Source organism: Ammospiza caudacuta, chromosome 1 (genome assembly GCF_027887145.1).
Source record: "Ammospiza caudacuta isolate bAmmCau1 chromosome 1, bAmmCau1.pri, whole genome shotgun sequence".
Classification (NCBI taxonomy): domain Eukaryota; kingdom Metazoa; phylum Chordata; class Aves; order Passeriformes; family Passerellidae; genus Ammospiza; species Ammospiza caudacuta.
Genome location: NC_080593.1, coordinates 130,586,790 through 130,605,521, shown reverse-complemented (window position 1 = coordinate 130,605,521; position 18,732 = coordinate 130,586,790). Strand labels below are relative to the sequence as shown.

Below are 18,732 nucleotides of genomic sequence, written 5' to 3'. Positions count from 1 at the left end.
CTGCTATGGCAAATGAAGTCTTCACTGCTTCAACCATCCTACCTCTTTCTTCCCTCCTCCAAAAGGTGTTACTTTTTGGGGGAATACTCAGATGCCTTTTAAAATTGGTTATAATTCTAATTTTGTATAAGAAAATGCCATTTCAGGTAAGTTGAAGAATTTTAATTTTTAAATTTAAGTGAAATCTGCTTTTCAGCTTAGCACTGTTCACTCTCAGAAAATCAATTTGTGAATTATTTCAGTATGTCTAAAGCCTAAAATTTCTTTAAGTCTCCTTGCAGTCTCTGTGCAGAGAAACTTTACCACAGGTTGTGGCAACAATCTGTTTTCCAACATGACTACAGTATTCAAGCATACTCATTTGGTTAGCTGCCACTGCCACTGGACAAACGGATATTGAAGAGTTTCACCAGGATGGAAAAGTCCTGGAACCCCTGGGAGCAACCAGCTGCCTCTTGTTATGCTAAACAGTCTATTACTATAATAGCAGTTTGTGGTGATAATTGGAAAAAAGTAGTTTGTGGAAAATACTCTCTAACAGGATTGTGTTTCAAGCAAGACATGAAGTTATCCTCTAAGACAACTCCACAAAAAATCCATTAAAATTTATAAAAAATTAAAAGCCCTCCATACTTCTCAGTTCAGCAAATCTGAAATAGCTGCAAATGAAAGCCACAAAAGCAATTTCCAACTAGCAAAGGATCCATCAGAGCTCCTGATAATGCCAGAAGTCCTGATGGGCAGTGACTGCACTGTGATGGAGGCCACTCTCCAGTTGTGAAGCCTGTTCATGTCCTCCCCACGGAGATCATGTGGAAACTTCCAGCACTGTGAGTTCCAGGCACTCACTGAAGCTTTCTCATGTCCCATTCACTGACACATTTTAAAGTGTGGACATGCCTTCTACCTCAGAGTAAGATGATGCCACACATGCTGAAATCCAGCTAATCTGGACATGCAGAATTTTCTATTTGGTTTTAGCAGATCTATTACTGAATAGGCAAACAAAAGAGTTCAGAAAAAAGGTCAAATCCTACAAAGCTTGAAAGAAGGGAATCAGAGCGACTAAACAAGGTAGCCACAGTTTGCCTTACAGAGAGGAAGCCAGAAAAATCCAAGTGAAGCGAAGAGCATGGTATTTACAGATGCACACAGGCATGATCCACAGGCTGTGGGATCTACAAAGAGGGAGTTAGGGCACAGCAGTTAGCATAGAAAGGAGGAGATAAGCACAAACTTAGTGGTGTTAAGGGTGACCAGGAGCTGTGCTGAATCCCAGCTCCGTCTGAGAAGCAACTGCACAGGAGGCGGTTGGTGGTGGCTGGGCAACTTCCCCCACCTGCACTCCAACTACCATGGAGAGGTGCAGCCCTGCTCACTACACACTTCCCTTCAGATGCATTGAAGTAAACTTCTGAAAACCAGCAAGTCTGTATGCTTTGCACAATTGCATAAAAGGATAAACCTTGTTTAAGAGTTGAGGAAAATTTCCTTTCCTCTGCCTCCCTGAATGCTGCTCTGCAAGGGTATGGTGTTGGATTCATGATTGCCAGTTTCCAGCTTTATCACTGCTTGTTATCTAGGGACCAAATTACTCACTTGTAGGAAAGAAAAACCACCTCCAAACCACACAGGTGGGAAAGACCACTTGATGACAATTTTTCCTTCCCGGAAAATTATCAAAGCTGGAGCAAGTGATTTACCTTGTGTTGGATACAGCTAGCTAAGTAAAAGAAACCAAAGCCAGGAATTAGTCACAGAAATTAGCACTAAAGTATCAAGGTTTCACTAGATTCAGATTAGGGCCTACTCTAGTAGTTGGTCATAATATTTTATTAGTAGCTACCTTTATTACCTCTTTCAGCAATGGTGAACAGCTAAGGATTCAGACTATTAAAAAGAGTAAACATTACAGAATTTAACTAGTTTCTCTACCACACTTTAAGTGAACTAACAGAAGGGCTTAAGTCAAAGGGAGAGGAGGTGTATGATTTTAATAAACATTTTTCTTATTAAAATCTTGATATAGTTGAAATATACCATACAGAGGAAAAAAAGCTATTTATAAAGCTACATACATATTTCAAGTCAATGACGACAGTATATATCATTCTAAATTCCCTCTCTGCTTACCAGAATGCCTTGTGTGTGTATATATGGTGAGCTACTGTGCTATCTGCAAAGCTTTTGTCTAACTATACATTACAGGACTTAAAAAATGCTTAATCTATATACAGAAATATATATACATATAACATATATTTATATGTTATACATACACATACACTTATATACATATACACACAATACATATATATATACACAGTACTTTACATGTATATGTGGCCTTTCATCCAAGGGCCTTGGATAATTCTTAGTACATCAAGCCTCACAAAGCTTTGTGAGGGAGGGAGCTTTATTTTACAGACTGGAGTTTTGATGCTATTCTAAACAGTTTCTTTTGTTGCTTTCTAACCTTGCACATTTCAGTTAGAGGCAGTTTTGGTAGTGGAAATAATCACAGCAGTTTGATAGCCAGGCACAAGGTAGATGTTGCTTTGTACCTTTGTAACTTATCCTCCTTAGTATAAGAGAACAGCCACACCACTATACTAAAATGCCTCTAGGTAGATTTATGAGGCTGTACTGGTTTTTCTTTTTAGCATAGTAAAATCAGTTTTGAACTTAAGATACACTGGAGGTCACAACAGGAAATCTAGCTCAAATCCTCATACATTGAAACTATCCTTTTCTAGGATGATCGATTTAGAGGAAGCATTAGTACCTGCAGAAATAATTCTACATCTGTTTATTTATCTGCAGTTTAACTACACAAGCCTGAAACAATCCACCTTATTTAGAAGAGAGGATTTCCAGCATCAATTTGGCAACTGGTGATCAGAATTTGTGGTATCAACTGTACTCCATACCTTTAGCAACTAAAAAAATGAAGAGGCTTTTTTGAAAATCAGATGTAGGTAACTTTTGGTCATCCTACAACTAGCTGACAGAAAGGAAAACCCAGAGGAGCTCTGGCTGAGGTGAGTTCTGCTAGGATTTGGACGGAACATTACTTCAGCTCTTCCCAACAAAAGGGAGAAAAAAAATCATTAACATGGACTAATGGAGAAGCAAGAAAGAAGAACATCACCACCACAGAAGTTCTTATCCCTCAATATTTCAGTCTGCTAAGCTTCATAAATTTAGTTTTACAGCGAAAAAGTAGCTCCTTTCTTCATCAACCAACTTCTAACTCAAAACCTCTCAAGCCTTAGGGAAAAGAAATCCTACATCAAGGTCAAAGACTGCCCTCCCCAAAACTAACCAAGCACTTCATAAGTGAACGTACAGTAAAACTCACTACAATGAAATTTGTGAATTTTATTCTAACCTAATTGCCTTGAGATTTTTCAGAACAAGCCACTTTTCCTTCAAACCAATTCTGTTAAAAGGAGGGGTTGCCTGGCCCATTTCTTTCAGGATTCTCTGCTAACTGTAAAATGTGGGCTAAATGTCTTCTGCATGTCAATTTTTCAGCTACAAAATTCAGATTTTTAATGACCAACTATGTTTAGTGTATGCTGTTAGCTAAAGTATAAATGGCTTAATAAATAAAAACTATTGTTTCTTCAGTATGACTTGGTATTTTGTCTGTAATTTCTTTATTAAAAAACTGTAACAAGATACTTAAAAAAAGGCTAGATACAAAAGAAGTTAAGCAGCTCACGAACATTAAAGTTTTCCAAAAAATGTATCTTCAATAATCATGATCTTATAAACATTTTACAGTTACCAGAAAGTGCCCAGGCTGAGTTTACATAGTTAGATAATGTAGTACAAGTGTTGGGTTAGAACTGGTAGTGGAACAATCTCCTGACTGTCTGTTCACTGTAACAAGGATACAAAAATGCTGATTGTGAACTATGAAATACTGTGCATTGGCCTCATCAAATATGTACAGGGAAAAAAAACCTCACTAAAGGTACAGATTACATGCAAAATATTAGTGATGGTAACTGATGTGCCAGAGTTCAATGCAATAGAACAAAAATTGCAATGGAAGTGGTTTCATAAGTCAGCAATCCCAACTCTGGGATCTGAGCTGTCAGGAACTTTTTACAAGTTCAATATACATGATACACAACTGCAGCCAACCACAAATTAAACACCATTAAAAAAAAAGTTAAAAACACAGAACATACTTAATTTTTTATTTTGAAATTCCCTACTCCCTCTATACAAGAACCTTTGCTGAAACACTTTCCACAAAGGCAGCAGTGAATTTTCAGAACATTTTACATATTCTCCCTCAGCAAAAAGATAAATCACAGTGTAAATTATATTGTTCTGCTGTCATCTTTGGCTGGGGTTAGGCAAAGGAGCTCTTGACTAGCAAACTGTTGCAATCACATATTGCTAGTGCTCCTTAGGCCTTTATGTTACAAATTTAGTACAGGAATGTTTGCATTTAAATCTTTGAAGTACCACCAGGGGTATGACAGCATTAACTTTCATAAACTTTTATAGACAAATGGAAAAATCTACAAAACTTAGCTAGTAATATTACACAGCAATACACACTTTTTATACTCTACACAAAACCAAAATTCTTGGTCTTAATGGCGAGTAACAATTTTTGTTTCAAAATCTGCTTAGAGGAATAGAGTGGGACATAAAGGCGAGAAATGCAAGTGTTTGCTGTTGGAAGATGTTGGTCATCTGGTGGCCTTATTGTGATGGATGGCATAGGCTGGAACCCCTCCTCACTGGCGGGCAATGATGGACTTGAGGTCCAAAAGTAAACCTGAAAAAAGAAGACAGTGTTTAAAATTAAGATTCATACTGCCTACAGACTGTGTAGGGATAGATTAAAAAAGAATTGCACAATCACAGCAAGATTGATAATACTACGTTCTCTTCAATATGCCAAACTAAATTCCACAGTTATTCTATTTTCTTCTCTAGTAGATTCCTTCACTTCCTTCATCAACTGCTCATGCATAAAATTGATAAAGGCAGCATTCAAAATTATCCTGTATCAACAAATCCTCAGTAAATGGCATGTCCAAATATCCATCTGGGAAGGTGGTGACTGCCATCAATACAAATTGAATAAGGAACGTCTCACAAACCAGTCAGAGACTACAGGATGTAGTACTGGTATAGACAAAAGGGAGCAACAGAGAGTATTTGGTTTATTATCTCAAGTGTGAAATACTGAGTCACCACCAAGGTGTAAGCATAGACACTCCTTGAAAAACGTGCTTTAGGGTTTGCACTTTTCAGAGTACTCTTTGTTTCCTTTTAGTAGACTGTAAGGGAGAGATAGTACCTTACAGAGTAGGAAGTTAAAAACAAACCATTTTAAGAGGTGTACAATGAATAAAATTTACAGGCAAGTTTTTAAAAATGAAATCCCCCAAACAGTATCTTATTCTTTCAAGCTTCTCATCAGCTTCTCACTCCTAAAGGCTTTGAGAAGGACATGGTATCATTACTGACATCTTACAGAGAGGACACACATACTGCCCTCTGGATACACAGAAGTCAGGTGAGTAGATGATGCATGAAGAGAACTTGACCTCAAAACCCTACCAGCCCACAACACAGTTGAATAACCACAGTTACTCATCTTAAGAGCAACTGTGCAGAGTGAAACTGTGCTTCTGTAAGAGACCTATGAACAGGGAGAAGAACACACCATGCTTACTTTTAATTACAAGAAGGTCTGGCATTCACACCTGTTGTTTCCAGAACCAAGTCTTACCCAACCCTACTACCCTGCACAAAGTCTCTGCATGTAGACACAGTTAAGAACAGTATTGACACCACTTATTCCAGTTCTTCCTGCATGTTCCCAATGGGAATGGAAAACTTACCAGATCTTGTCTTTCTGTCATACTCATCTTCTCAACTATGGACCAAAACCAACGCTTGAATTGCAAAAGCTTCTCAGCATTTTCTCCTGTGTGAAATAACAAGGTGAAATAACAATTCAGCTGCTGCACTGGACAATAACATTAAGATACCTGTTTTACATATGCTGCAAGCTGGATCTCAGCTACAATCATATTCGTAAAGTCCTGATACTGGAGATCAGTAATTTCAAATTGAATAGCTTTGAAAGGCAAGGCCAACACTGACATAACTCCCACTCCTCCCTCCTTACCAAAAATCCCAACTGCAACTAAACACAGTTTAAAAATTATGTAAGAAGTATTAAACTTGCATCCATCACATTTATAGTTCTAGAGAATTTTCACAAGAAAGATATACTACCAGTAATACAGTCCATGTATTTAACATCTTATGACAGTCAAGTTGGAAAACATGCCTTCTCCACCCTCATTTAACTGAAGGTAAATATTTTCTAAGGAATGTAAAAAAATATCCCAAGTAATAACTTTATAACAGCTTTCACTGGCTTATTAACTAATGGCAGACTTACTAGTTCAAGTTTAATGCTAGTAACTGCTCCACACAGAAAAAACAGTGTTAAGTTATACCTGCAACTCTTTTATGACTAGGTTATTTCATACCTGATTCATCATTGAAAGAGGTAAAGCTGATTAGCATTTGCACATTTACTTCACCACAGCCATTTACCAAAAGTCTGAAATCTTCTGCTGTCAAATCTTCTAATGAATTCTTTGGAAGTACATCCAGAAGCCCCTTCCTCATTGCCTTAAGTGAAAACAACAAAATGCACATTGTAACCCTGTAACTTTTAAGACTGACTTTAAACACATTACTTAAAATTTTCATGTGAAATTCCCTTTAACTCAAGATTCATTATTCTCTGAGCTGCTCTTTTCTTTTAAAGCTTTATCACCTGAGATGCAAATATTCTGAAACAAAGAACTGCACCAATTTTTAAACCCTACCTATTAGAGCAAAGAAAGCAGTACTGGCTTGAGCTTGTATTTCACCAGGAGCAGAAGCACATGAACTCTTCTAATGCTAAAATGTGCAGGTATTTTGCTAAGCTGCACTGAATTTGATGCAATTAAAAAAAAAAAACAAAAAAAAAACAAAAAAAAATGCATCTTGCATGTTCCTTTTACTTTGCTTCCTCAGACACATGCCAACTCTGCTTCAAAAATATTACACACGCAGACACACATACACATATATTCTATATAAGTAATATCCTGAAAAGATAGGAAATTCCATATTCTAAATGGAGTACTATGAATCAACTTGCTTTAGAAAATTTCAAAATTAATACAAGTGTAAGGGTTTTCAACTCTTAAAATAAACAAGAGCCAAATTAGTAATATATGCAGACACGGAGATCAAGTATCTTAATTCCAGGAACATGTTCTTTCTGTGAGAATTTAGACCTCAGCTGCACAGAGGTAATCTGGCCTGCTGCCCTATCTCAGATGTGCAGCAGGAAACCACAATGAGCACAAGAAACGAAATTTACATGTAGCAGCATCATGACAGACCGGTCTTCATTAACTGTCTACAAAAATATACTATTCTGTAAGTGTTATTTGACAACGGCTTAAAAAAATCAAATAATTTTTAATATGGTTTTCTAGTCAATTTTTATGTTTCTTGACAGGCTAGTATAAGTGGTTTTATAAATTATTTTTCCTTAGAACAAGGATGCAAACAAATCAAAGGTAATAAATTATTAAGAACAAAGTAGCTGCCAAATACAAAGCCAAAATTACAAGAGGATTTGTGCCATTTGAGCTCAAGAAATAAACATATATATTTAACCAAGGAGACCCACAATAAAATAATTATCTTTCATTCTATAAAATCAATTACTCACTCAGTCTTCACAGTACTACATAAACAGCTATACAATTACAAAAAAAATTAAATACTTTTAATCAAGCTGTCAAGACTTTAAAGAAACCTGATTAGCAACACCACAATGAGGAGAATAATTAACTGATGGAAAGATGACAGATTTTTTTCCCTTCTTTTTAAAAGAACTCCACTAAAGACTTACATGTAGAGGCTGCTCTGCTACTACCAACATTCGGTGTTCTGCATATTTCCGGACATACTCATATACATTCTGAGGAGTGACTGGTATATTTACACCATTGGAAATAAGTTCAACCTATGGCAAAGAAATAAGGAACATTTGAAAAGGGGAAGAAGAAAAGGGATATAATGGAAATGAGATCATTACAACCACCACAGTATGCTGCAAAGCTATTTATTGCTCAATATACCTCCAAACCCAAGTATAATTCACTACTACAGGTTAGTTTTAAAAATTCCCTAGGATTGACTACAGTTACCAGGGTCTATGGTACACTCCAGATCATTTCCAAAGAAAAAAATACAGGCTTCAATATCTAAGAACACTGCACCGAATCCAAGAAGAATAAAATGTTTTATCTGCCATCTGAGAAGAGCCTGGATTATGTACACACTACACCCTGCATACACTGTCAAACTCTGAAACTAGAGAGCCACAAGTTTAGCTGTGCTTACCTGCCCTCCACCCTCCTCCTTACACAGGTCTATTGCAAAGGCTAAATCCATTGCTGCAAACACTGCATCAGCATCTGTACTCTGGGAGGCGAGGATAAGCTGCCGAAGGCTTTCGTACATAACCGGATCAAAAAAAGCAAAGTCGTGCCAGTTCACCTATAAAAAAAGGACACAAGTTTGAAGTTTGAAACACAACAGGTGTTTAAGAGTGTATTCAAAATTATGTGACCTGTGCCAGATCTATGCACTAGCAACAGAAGATACAAACACACAGAAATAAATGCAGTAAACTCCTACTTTCAGTCTGCTTTAGAAGGTACACTGGAATACTGAAAAGAATACATATTCAACAAGAAAAACTTTAAGAAAATATTTAGAAGGCAAACACTCTTGGAAGACACCAGGAGGTATTTAAAGGCCATTTCTCCCATTAACTCTTTTCCATTAAAGATTATACAATGTTGGGTAACTGATTATGTGATCAAAAGTGAATTTAAGGAAAGACCAATAGTAACAAACTTTGGTTTAGATTTGCTGGATCAGACAGAACTTACAATGCCATTGACTAATGCATCAAAAGTGCAGTACATATTAGCTTTTACTGGGCCAGGGTAGCAGTTTTGGTCAAAAGTTTAAGTAATTATTGCTCTAAATTAAATTATACCTACTCTTGAGACAAAATTTTAATTACAAATTAATTCCATGAGCTCTCTCAAATATCCACAAAAATGCTTTTCTGTAAGCTATTGCCTAGTATTTTCTAACACTATGGTTTCTGAGTCTAAGGAAGAAAAAAAGCAGAGACAGTATGTAGTTTCTGAAGAGAGTTGAAGGCTAACTTATTACAAAATCATTACATCTTAGTCAAATACCTGACTTCTAGTACATCTACTCTGTTCAAAATCTAGGAAATGAAAAAATTAACAGTCCTCAAATTGAACACCTCCATACAGTTTCAGTATCAGCTCAGCTAGTTAATACATATGTGGTTAGGGGGAAAAGCCCAGTTTTATGGATGAAGCTTTAAGAAATTACAGGAAATCAAAATTTTCATGTTCAACTTACCTTTCTGCCAAGCAGAACTTTGATTACGTGTCTATTTAATGTGATGGGACATAGTTCATTCTGCAATAAGCACAATCCTAGGATTCTGAAAAAAAAATGTTTGGAGTTTGTTTTGGTACAGCGGAAATTACACTAGAGATCCTTCAGCAAACTCACATTTAAGAGTTCTTATAATCTAAGAATTAAGCTAGAATCAGCTTTCCAAATGTATTGCTCAGAAACGAAAATCATGGGCATACATAATTTTTAACAAGAAGGATAAAAAATTAAAATTTAACAGGAAAAGAAACTTCAAGTTGACATATGCAAATTGCCCCCTACTTAGGCTCAGTGTGAGAAATAGAGACCATTAAAAATAAATTTTAAGAACCAAGTTTTTTCCAGCTTGGATCATTGGTACTCTCCCTGGTGTTGTGCATGATTGTCTTTTATATTTTTTCAGACTAAGAAGTTGATAGTAGAATACCTGCCAATGTTCCGGAAACAATTCAGCCTTGCTTCTGTGTTTTTACCAGGTCTGGGTGTATAAAATCCTCGTTTTCCAGGCTGGTAGAAAAGTGGTGCATTATCATCCCCATCATCTGTATCGTCTAATTCCATATCTACTACACTGCGGCTGGATCCATGGCGCTTTCTGTTCTCCTGGTTTCAAAGTCAGAACAGCAATTAACACACTTCATTCTATTTACTGACACACATCAAGCTATTTGCTACAGGACCCAAAGATTCAGGTTCCATTGGTTAAGAATTCCTGTGGTATTTATTTCCTTGATGACATTTTATACTTTTGACTAATTATTGTTAATCCTTTCAAAATGAAATGATTAAACAGAACTTTGTCTTGCATGATAAAGCTTCCAATTGCTTCCAGTTTTAAAATCAACTGATAAAACTGAATCGTACATAAATTTTGTGCAACAGGTGATACATTACCTGCACTTTATCTGAAGAGTCTAGCAATCCAAGATCCAATATACTGTCAGCACCGTTCTCCCTTGAGAAGGGAATAAAAAGGCAGATTTAATTTCACCATCACAGACTCACAGAATGATAGAATAGTTTGGGTTAGAAAGGGACCTTGAAGATCATCTAGTTCCAGCCCCCTTGCTGTGGGCAGGGGTACTTTCCTCTAGAGCAAGGCCCAGCCTGGCCTCGATCACCTCCAGAGATCTACACCTTCTCTGGGTAACCTGTTGCACTATCCTCACAGTAAAGAATTTCTTCTTGTTATCTAACCTAAACCTCCTCTGTTTCAGTTTGAAGCCATTCCCCTTGAATTGTCACTACATGCTCTTGTATAAAGTCCCTTGCCATCTTTTTGTTGGTTCCCTTCAGGGACTGGAAGGTCACAATTAGGTCACCCATAAGCTTTCTCTTTTCCATGCTAACAACCCCAGTTCTCTCAGCCTTTCTTCATAAGACAGGTACTCCATTCTTCTGATCATCTTGGTGACCTCCTCAGGACTTGCTCCAACAGGTCCATATCCCTCCTGTGCTGGGGACCCCTGAGCTGGATGCAGCAGTGCAGGTGGGGTCTCTGCAGGGAGAGGGGCAGAATCCTCTCCCTCAACCTGCTGGCCACGCTGTTTGTGATGCAGCCCAGAACACATCTGGTGCATTGCATGGCCAGCTTATGTCCAGTTTCTCATCCACCAGCACCCATCAAGTCCTTCTCAGCAGGGCTGCTCTCAATAAGGAACTGTCATATTCTGAAACCAGTCAGAATAGATTAAACCAAAGCAAAAAAGTCACTTGTCCAAAGAAAAATATCTAGACTATCAAGAAATAAGCTGCGTGTATTGGAGTTAGATGTAGAACAGTACAAGTGCTTTGGCCACAAAGTCAGTTCTCACTTTTGATACTTTACCTGCCATGTGCAATAATGAGTTCCATTGCTTCATCAACTCTTGCTCTAAGGGAATCTTCACTAGCTAGCAACAGAAGCAGTTGAGCAGGAGACAACTCCAACAACATTCCTGTGATTTTACTTGCAAATGCCTGGGGATAAAGGAGTGATAGGTCTTACTATTCTCCTCCAGTTCTCTTATTTTCAAATATGATCTTATGAAAGTTTTGGTATTTTAAATAGAGAATGCATTACAAGATACCTCCTAAGCTAAAAAACAAATTAGAGAAACAAAATCTTAACAAAATTTAAAATAAAATCAGTCTTACATGTTTGAATACTATCAATTATGTTTCAATTATTTCAATTATGGATAAGGAAATAAATTTTTACATTACAAGATGACAAGAACAATCATTAAGTGTATTAGGGAAGTCTTACTGGCTGCATTGCTTGCACTCGAGGGTAGAGCCGTTCTCCAAGGGCTTGTCTGTGTGCTGGGAGAGGGTCAGGGTCATCGCTGGGGTTTCCTTCCGAGGCTGGTCTAAAGGGCCGTGTGTCAATGGACAGTTGTCTTCTGAAGTCCCTTAAGATAATCAGAGCAGTTTGTACTCAGAGGAAAAATTCAAAAATCCTCTGGAACAGTATTATTTGCACACAGATTGATATTAGCATTAGCTTTACTGCTGGAATAGTAGTGTTGCTCATAGCTGCTTGGAGAGAATGAATCAGAAAGAGAGAATCAAAATAAACCAGAGATTTTAGTATTACTTGTGTTTTGGATACAGCAGTCAGACATGCCACCAATGGCACTGTTGTTTCTACACTACCTCACAATTTTATTCTAGTACACAAGTTTTTGTTATTGTTTTACCAGAAGAAACTGATGGCCAATAACATAACCAATTAATGATAAAGTAGGCCTAATAATTCTGTAAAGAATTAAAACTAGAGACCAAATTTCAACAAATTAACCTGCAAATCACTCCTCAAAGAGACTATTTTAACTTTTTAACAGGAGGAAGTATCTTTCCTGACAATATCCAAGGCAATTACTCTATTTGACAAAATATCTTCATCAAGATAAAGATTATCACTTACCTATCCCTATCTCTCCGAGAACCAGTTCGCAAGCCACTACTTCTCCGCATTTCTCTCTCTCGCTCCCTTTCCCGATCTCTCTCTCCCCTATTTCGCAATCTCTGCATCAGACCTGAAGGGCAAAAAACCTCATAAACTTAAACATCTTTAGATTTTTCTCTCCTACCTAAGTTTCAGCGTAAGGAAAACTAAGGTTTGGAAGAGTTTGACAGACATCAATGAGACAGAACCATTTCACTTGAAGCAGTGATTGGGTTCAGCCAAACTTCAGAAAGGACCTGAAGTGTTTGTACCAACTTAAAAATGATAAAATACTTTAAGAGCTTATATATACTTTCAAAACCATTAAAATGTGTTTGTGGCAAGTCAGATAGAGCAGCTGTAAAAAAATATATAAGCTCTTAGTAGCTAAAATATTGACAATTATTACCTGCTGGAGAGAAGGACACTCAAAAAATCTGAGCACACCTAAAACAGACTCCTGTTGCAAGAAAAACAAGAAGTTCCTGTTTCTGAAAGTGCGTGGAGGGGGGGAAAGCCATTTCCTTGCTCCAGAGAACTAATGCATAATTTTTATGGATTCTAGGCTAAACTAACAAGAGACATCACTGGCACAAGGCCAAGTATTTCTATGTAAATAAAGCACCCAAGGTTTTTATTAATATTTTCTGTAGATTAACTGCTGTGCATCACTTACTTGTATGGGTACCCTTGTTGGCATTCTGAATGCAATCTAGATTTGGCAGTTTCTCATTTGACAGAAAAGCCTGTGCAATAGCAGTATAAAAGCTCCGTGCTACGCCGCTGCCTTCTCCAGGCTCATCCTTAAAAGTAACTTTCACTCTGTGTACGGCCATCGGAGTGGTAGCACACCTGCGACCAAAGTGATTGTTCAGCTGCCTCATGGTCTGCTGAATCAGAAGATCCCTGTCTCGATCAACCTAGTAAAAAATACCAAAAAAAATTCTTTCTTTACCAACTATCATTCTAAGAGACTTTCAGCTTCACAACAGATTTCTGGACAGTGCTCCACAGATCCAAAAAACAACTAACAAAGTGGGAAAAACTACAGAGTAATTGCAACATAACTCACAAAGTATGATTTAAGACACCTGCTTGCAGACTCTGAAATACAAATTTTTCTATCAAGTTACTGTACTAATTCAACTTCTAATGAAAGTTTATTAGAAGATTTTTTACCTCCAATGTTAAATCTCTTGATTGCTGGTTTCTAAGTTTTTCCATCTCCCTGCGGAATTTCGATTCCTTGACTTCAAAGCCACCTAATTCAGTCAAGATCTAAAAATAATAAAAAAAAAACAAGCACTAACCCCAAAATCAGAATAATTAGAGAGAGTCACAACTTAGTTGTAAGAGGAACTGTCCTTACACTGAGAAATACATACCGATCCAGGCTCTGCTCCAACATCTTCCATGAATACTCTACCAAACAACTCCAAAGAAAGGCGCCAGCGTCCCAGCAACATGTCATGAGAAATAACCATGCCCATGAAGCTACACTGGGGCCTGACAGAAAGAAGAAAAAAATGACAGATATGTGGAATCAAGTAAAATTTCAGACACATTTTGTGTACTTCAGCCTTTTCTTAGCCTCTGCATTCAACAAAGTTTTTTATTCCTGATAAACAATGACACAGTACATCACGTCTGTGCACAAAAGCACATGAAGCTGCTTTGTTTCAGCAGAAACACAAGCCTTGCTTCCAAAGGGTAATTACTCCAAAAGCACGTAACTTTTGGTGCTATGTGGAATGCACTGTTACTGGTCTCCCATCAACCAAGACCTTAATTTATTTTAAAATAGCTGTAATTTGAAGAGAGAGCAGTTTAATTCATTAAGTGTGGGCAGCACCACCAGACAGAGATGGCAAACTATGGATTCCAACTGCTCAGCCTGGCTACCCAGGACATCACAGCAGGTCTGCAGCAGGAAGTCAGGGAGTAAAGGAATTTGCCTACAGTTTGCACAGACCTCTTTGAAGACTGTTCAACTATTCACTTTAGAAGCTACTAATCTAAACTACAAGCTACAAATGTAAACTAAATTAAGCTACCCATTTTAATTTCAAAAATACTTTCCAGACTCCCAAACAGCCACTTAGAAGAGCAGCAACATTTCAAATTGTAATTTTAAACTCAGCTACCTGAAAGATGTGAGGGGTGGCCCTTCACTTTCTGTCAATCCTATCTCTGCCAACAAGCTGCTTTTCAGTTGCGCTGCAAGATCGTGAGCTGAAGGCCCTGGTTTTGAACTCTCAGATTCTTCTGTAGGCACATTTTGTTCTTCCCCTTCCTTCTTCTGCCGATTTTGCATGCTCATAACATTTTTTAAGTTGGCTGCATAAGACATTTTAGTTGGAAGAACCTAAAAGAGAAGTAAAATTTAGCTGCACTTTCAAAGCAGAGTAGAAGCTTTGAAGCACATATATTCATAGGTGTATACTTTAAATCACACAAAATGAACACTGTAATTGACCTGTTAAAACACAGTGGCCACAATCATTTCAATAAATACAAAAAAACTATTTTCCCCACTGTGTGTTTGCATTTTATATGCTTGCCAATTAATGTTCAGTCTGAAGGCAAGTCAAATCTATTGGATGGACTAAAGGAAGATTTAAATCTTTTTATCAAAAATAATTATATAATTAGCATTCTAAAATTAGCTCAATATTGTACTGCTGCATTTAAAAATACGACCTGAAAGCTGCTATAAGTCAATAATCATCAAGTTTCTATATTAAGCACACTTTCCCTAAAGACTTCAAGTTTTCACAGGCACTGGGCTTTTAAATTATCATTCTGAAAGCTACATAAAATCCTCTCTGAAAACATTAAAGTGTCTTTTTAAGGAATGATGGTTCTAGTTTAAATTACCATATTGTTTAAAATAATAAAGCTTTACATTTACCTCAAGGCAGTTTCTATCCACTGTAACTTCCACTAAGCACTTGCCACTGTTGGCAGAAGATGAGTACAGACCCTGACTGGGCCGGCCGAACAGATCCTCTTTGCGAGCATTTGGCTGAAAAACAATAAAAGAGCTCTGGGTCAATAATGCACTTCGGTGAGGAATGAAAAAGCAAACTGCAGTTTTCTTCCAAAACACCATCTCTGATGTCACCTGTAATAGATGTGGCTGGTCTGCCAAGGGGATGGCCTCTGCCAGAGGAACCTCAAAAGGATTGGGTGGAATGCAGCCGAGGAATGTCATAGAGTCTGACCGTCTGAAAAATGGATGGTTCTGGCCAGTCTCTGCTGGGAGGGTGTCATCATCTTTGTCGTTGAGTGTAGCACCTAAATATCAGAGATTTCAAATCAGTTTTCACAGTTAGAAAAAGTAAGGATTTAAAATGCCAAAAATTAATATCCTTCCCTCTTAGCTACCTGACTAGAGGAGAACCTCTGCAAATTTAGCACTTCTACAGGATGCTTCTGCAAATGCTGTATCTTTATTAATTTGCTTAGTTATAGTTTTTATTCTTTTTACTATACCTAGCTTTACTGAACATCACTCCTACATTGTATATAGGAGTAAATATTCTACCATTTTCAGCAGTTTTTCATCAGATAAAAAAGATTAGTTTAACTATGATTCAAATTTTAATGTAGAATGGTAGATAAGTAATACTGTAGTTTAGTGAGAGAGAAGATGAAAAGATGGCCCTGAAATGTGAAGCAATGAAATAGGCAATGGTAGAAGAAAACTGGTGAAGTAACAATGCTAAGAAAATCTTACTAAACCCAACTTTACATATACAAGCAGCAAAATTTACTCAAAATCTCAGCTAGCTAAAGGGAAAAAGCACTAAGAAAGTCTGGCATTTTGGTATGCTATGTTAATTTTTGTATACTAACTTTGATTGGTATCATCATCATTTTCATGTTCTGAATCTTCATTGTCAAGACCCAGTTCCAAAAGCTCACGAGTTCTTAATAAAAACATCCAAAACAACAACAAGAAAACAGAGAAGAGTAAAAAAGAGTCAATCATCTTGAAGAAATTATTTGGCAAAACATCTATATCTGTAGCATAATCAGCAAGTGTACTTAAGAGTTATACAAAACAAAAACACAACTAAAACTGAAGCACCGTAGAGAACTTCTCATTATGTACTCACTACATCACTCACACAGTTACCCTTAGAGCCACCTACCAACTTTGATCTTACAAGTTAAGATCAAAATCACCTTTGGGCATTGATGTTTGGTTTTAAACACTGTATCAATATAAAATCCTAGGAATCCTGCATTACTGGAAGAAATATACAAGTGAATACTATTTCAAAATTTAAAAATAATCTCACTGAGGTAATTCCAGAATGTAAGTCTGCAAGCTGCACATTAAAAACTTGATTTCACTATATTATACTACTGTTCTGTCAAGAACTTTGGTTACTATTAATTTCTGGCAGTTTATGCATTGTGAAACATGTTCTGAAACTAGATGAAATTGATAAACTGATAACAGACTACTAATATGTAATGTAATGGAAGCAACTGTTTGAACCACTCACTTTTAGTTGAAAATGTCTAGACCTTCACAGTTTTAAAAGCATTTCATGCAAATTTCCCAATTCTTTTATGAACAGTTATTTCACAGATTTCAGTACATGAATTTTTTTTTTTTTTTTTGAAAAGCAGCTTCTGGAAGTATGTAATTGCCTGGAAAAGAGCTAAAGCTGTGGCTAGAACTACTCAAATCAGTACAAAAAGTTGATTACTGTACTATATCATTCTTACTTGTGAAGAAACTACTGTTGATAACACTCTCTTGGTACACCTTTGAGGTCATAACATTACCAAGATAAACAGAACACAGTAAGTAACTGTGCAGTCCAATAGATATCAAAGATATTAATATCTTGTATTTTACAGTTACTAAATTTGTAGAGAAAATGTAATGTTAAGCTTGACCTGCAATATTGAAAATTAGGAGCAGAAAGGGGCACAATCTGCATTTAACTGTTGATTAGGACTGCTTGGGTACATCACCTACAAACCTAGCTAAGAAATGGGAACAGCTGGTGTAGAATACCAACGGATGGACATTTCTATTAGCATTAACTGGCATTTGAAACAAAAAAAAAAGAAAAAAAAAATAAAAAGAAAAAAGAAATCTTAAAACAACTTAAAATTAATAAATGCACCTTGTAAAATGTGATAGTTGAAATAGCAGCTTTCCAACTCAAGGACATTTTCAGCTATTAATTTCTCTCCTGTGCCTTAAATATCAGATGAGTCTCAAATGCATATAACCAAATAGAAAACAAAATCACAAAGCCCATTACATCACACAATGACATTTTCTCCAATGTCATCTCTAACATGTTTGACAGATATCTAAGTAAGGTGCTATCATGTCAAATGTATGTCTCACATCATTAACTGAGAAACTGTCCTGAGTATGTCTTTTAGAGGCACTGCTATGGAGTTAAAAATCCAACTCAAGTTTCAACAGTAGGAAAACATTTTACAGTATAAAAAGAAGTGAATAGGGTACTGCAACAGGCTTATCAAACACAGGTACATTATATACCATTACAGAAATTCTTTCTATAATATGTTACTACACACATTTATGATATGTATGTTACTACACACACCCACACACAGACATCCAGATTAATGCATCTGTTTATGTAAGATGCTGAGGAACAACAGCAATAACTGAAACAAAAGAGCTTTTTTTTTTTACATAGGTTTTGTTTCTAGGAGTCAACCTCAGTACCTTTTCCTTTCCAGCTGAGGAGTATCCAATGTTGTCTGCTGATTCATTGCTTTAATCCAATAAATAAGGGCTTGAAACACATATGCTACGTGCTTTAGTGAGCAGACATCCAGAACAGGAAGAACATCTGAGTGCTCATCGTTGTGAGAACGCATCAAGGACAGCGCGTAGTTCAGGAAATCACCACGTGCTGACATCATTCCCTGACGGGCACTGAGCAAGGTAGCACGTCTAGTGCAGGAAAAGGATTGAATCAGAGACATCAGGCATCACAGGAGAACACATATTTTATTTATAAGCCCTGTATTTCAAATGTGGATGTGAAATGTCAATGAACTCTACACAAAAATAGTGGTAACAGGCTACAAGCATAGAACAAGCAGGTCAGACGCAGTACATTGTAAACAGTTAATGCTCAAGATGAATCTAGTATGTCAGAATAAACCAAATAGTAGCAACAACACAGGAAGCCAACTTAAATCAAAACAGCAACTGCATTCCAGAG

At 36.9% G+C, this 18,732-nt stretch overlaps 1 protein-coding gene across 6 annotated transcripts in view; it reads right to left on the bottom strand.

Annotated features, from left to right (window-relative positions):
• Positions 1-1,968: 1,968 nt before the first annotated feature.
• The window catches only part of UBR5 (ubiquitin protein ligase E3 component n-recognin 5), an 85,743-nt gene continuing 68,979 nt past the window's right edge, over positions 1,969-18,732 (bottom strand). For all 6 annotated transcript variants that reach the window (XM_058812519.1, XM_058812542.1, XM_058812535.1 and 3 more), the window contains 19 exons: positions 18,228-18,458; positions 16,355-16,428; positions 15,621-15,793; positions 15,408-15,521; positions 14,641-14,861; positions 13,882-14,002; positions 13,676-13,774; positions 13,173-13,416; positions 12,476-12,587; positions 11,816-11,960; positions 11,396-11,526; positions 10,462-10,522; positions 9,995-10,170; positions 9,529-9,613; positions 8,464-8,619; positions 7,970-8,083; positions 6,540-6,684; positions 5,880-5,965; positions 1,969-4,804 (listed from right to left, as the gene is read on the bottom strand). In XM_058812519.1, coding sequence (XP_058668502.1) covers positions 4,592-4,804; positions 5,880-5,965; positions 6,540-6,684; positions 7,970-8,083; positions 8,464-8,619; positions 9,529-9,613; positions 9,995-10,170; positions 10,462-10,522; positions 11,396-11,526; positions 11,816-11,960; positions 12,476-12,587; positions 13,173-13,416; positions 13,676-13,774; positions 13,882-14,002; positions 14,641-14,861; positions 15,408-15,521; positions 15,621-15,793; positions 16,355-16,428; positions 18,228-18,458 — 2,701 coding nt within the window. In that variant the 3' untranslated portion in view covers positions 1,969-4,591. The remainder of the gene's footprint in view (positions 4,805-5,879; positions 5,966-6,539; positions 6,685-7,969; positions 8,084-8,463; positions 8,620-9,528; positions 9,614-9,994; positions 10,171-10,461; positions 10,523-11,395; positions 11,527-11,815; positions 11,961-12,475; positions 12,588-13,172; positions 13,417-13,675; positions 13,775-13,881; positions 14,003-14,640; positions 14,862-15,407; positions 15,522-15,620; positions 15,794-16,354; positions 16,429-18,227; positions 18,459-18,732) is intronic.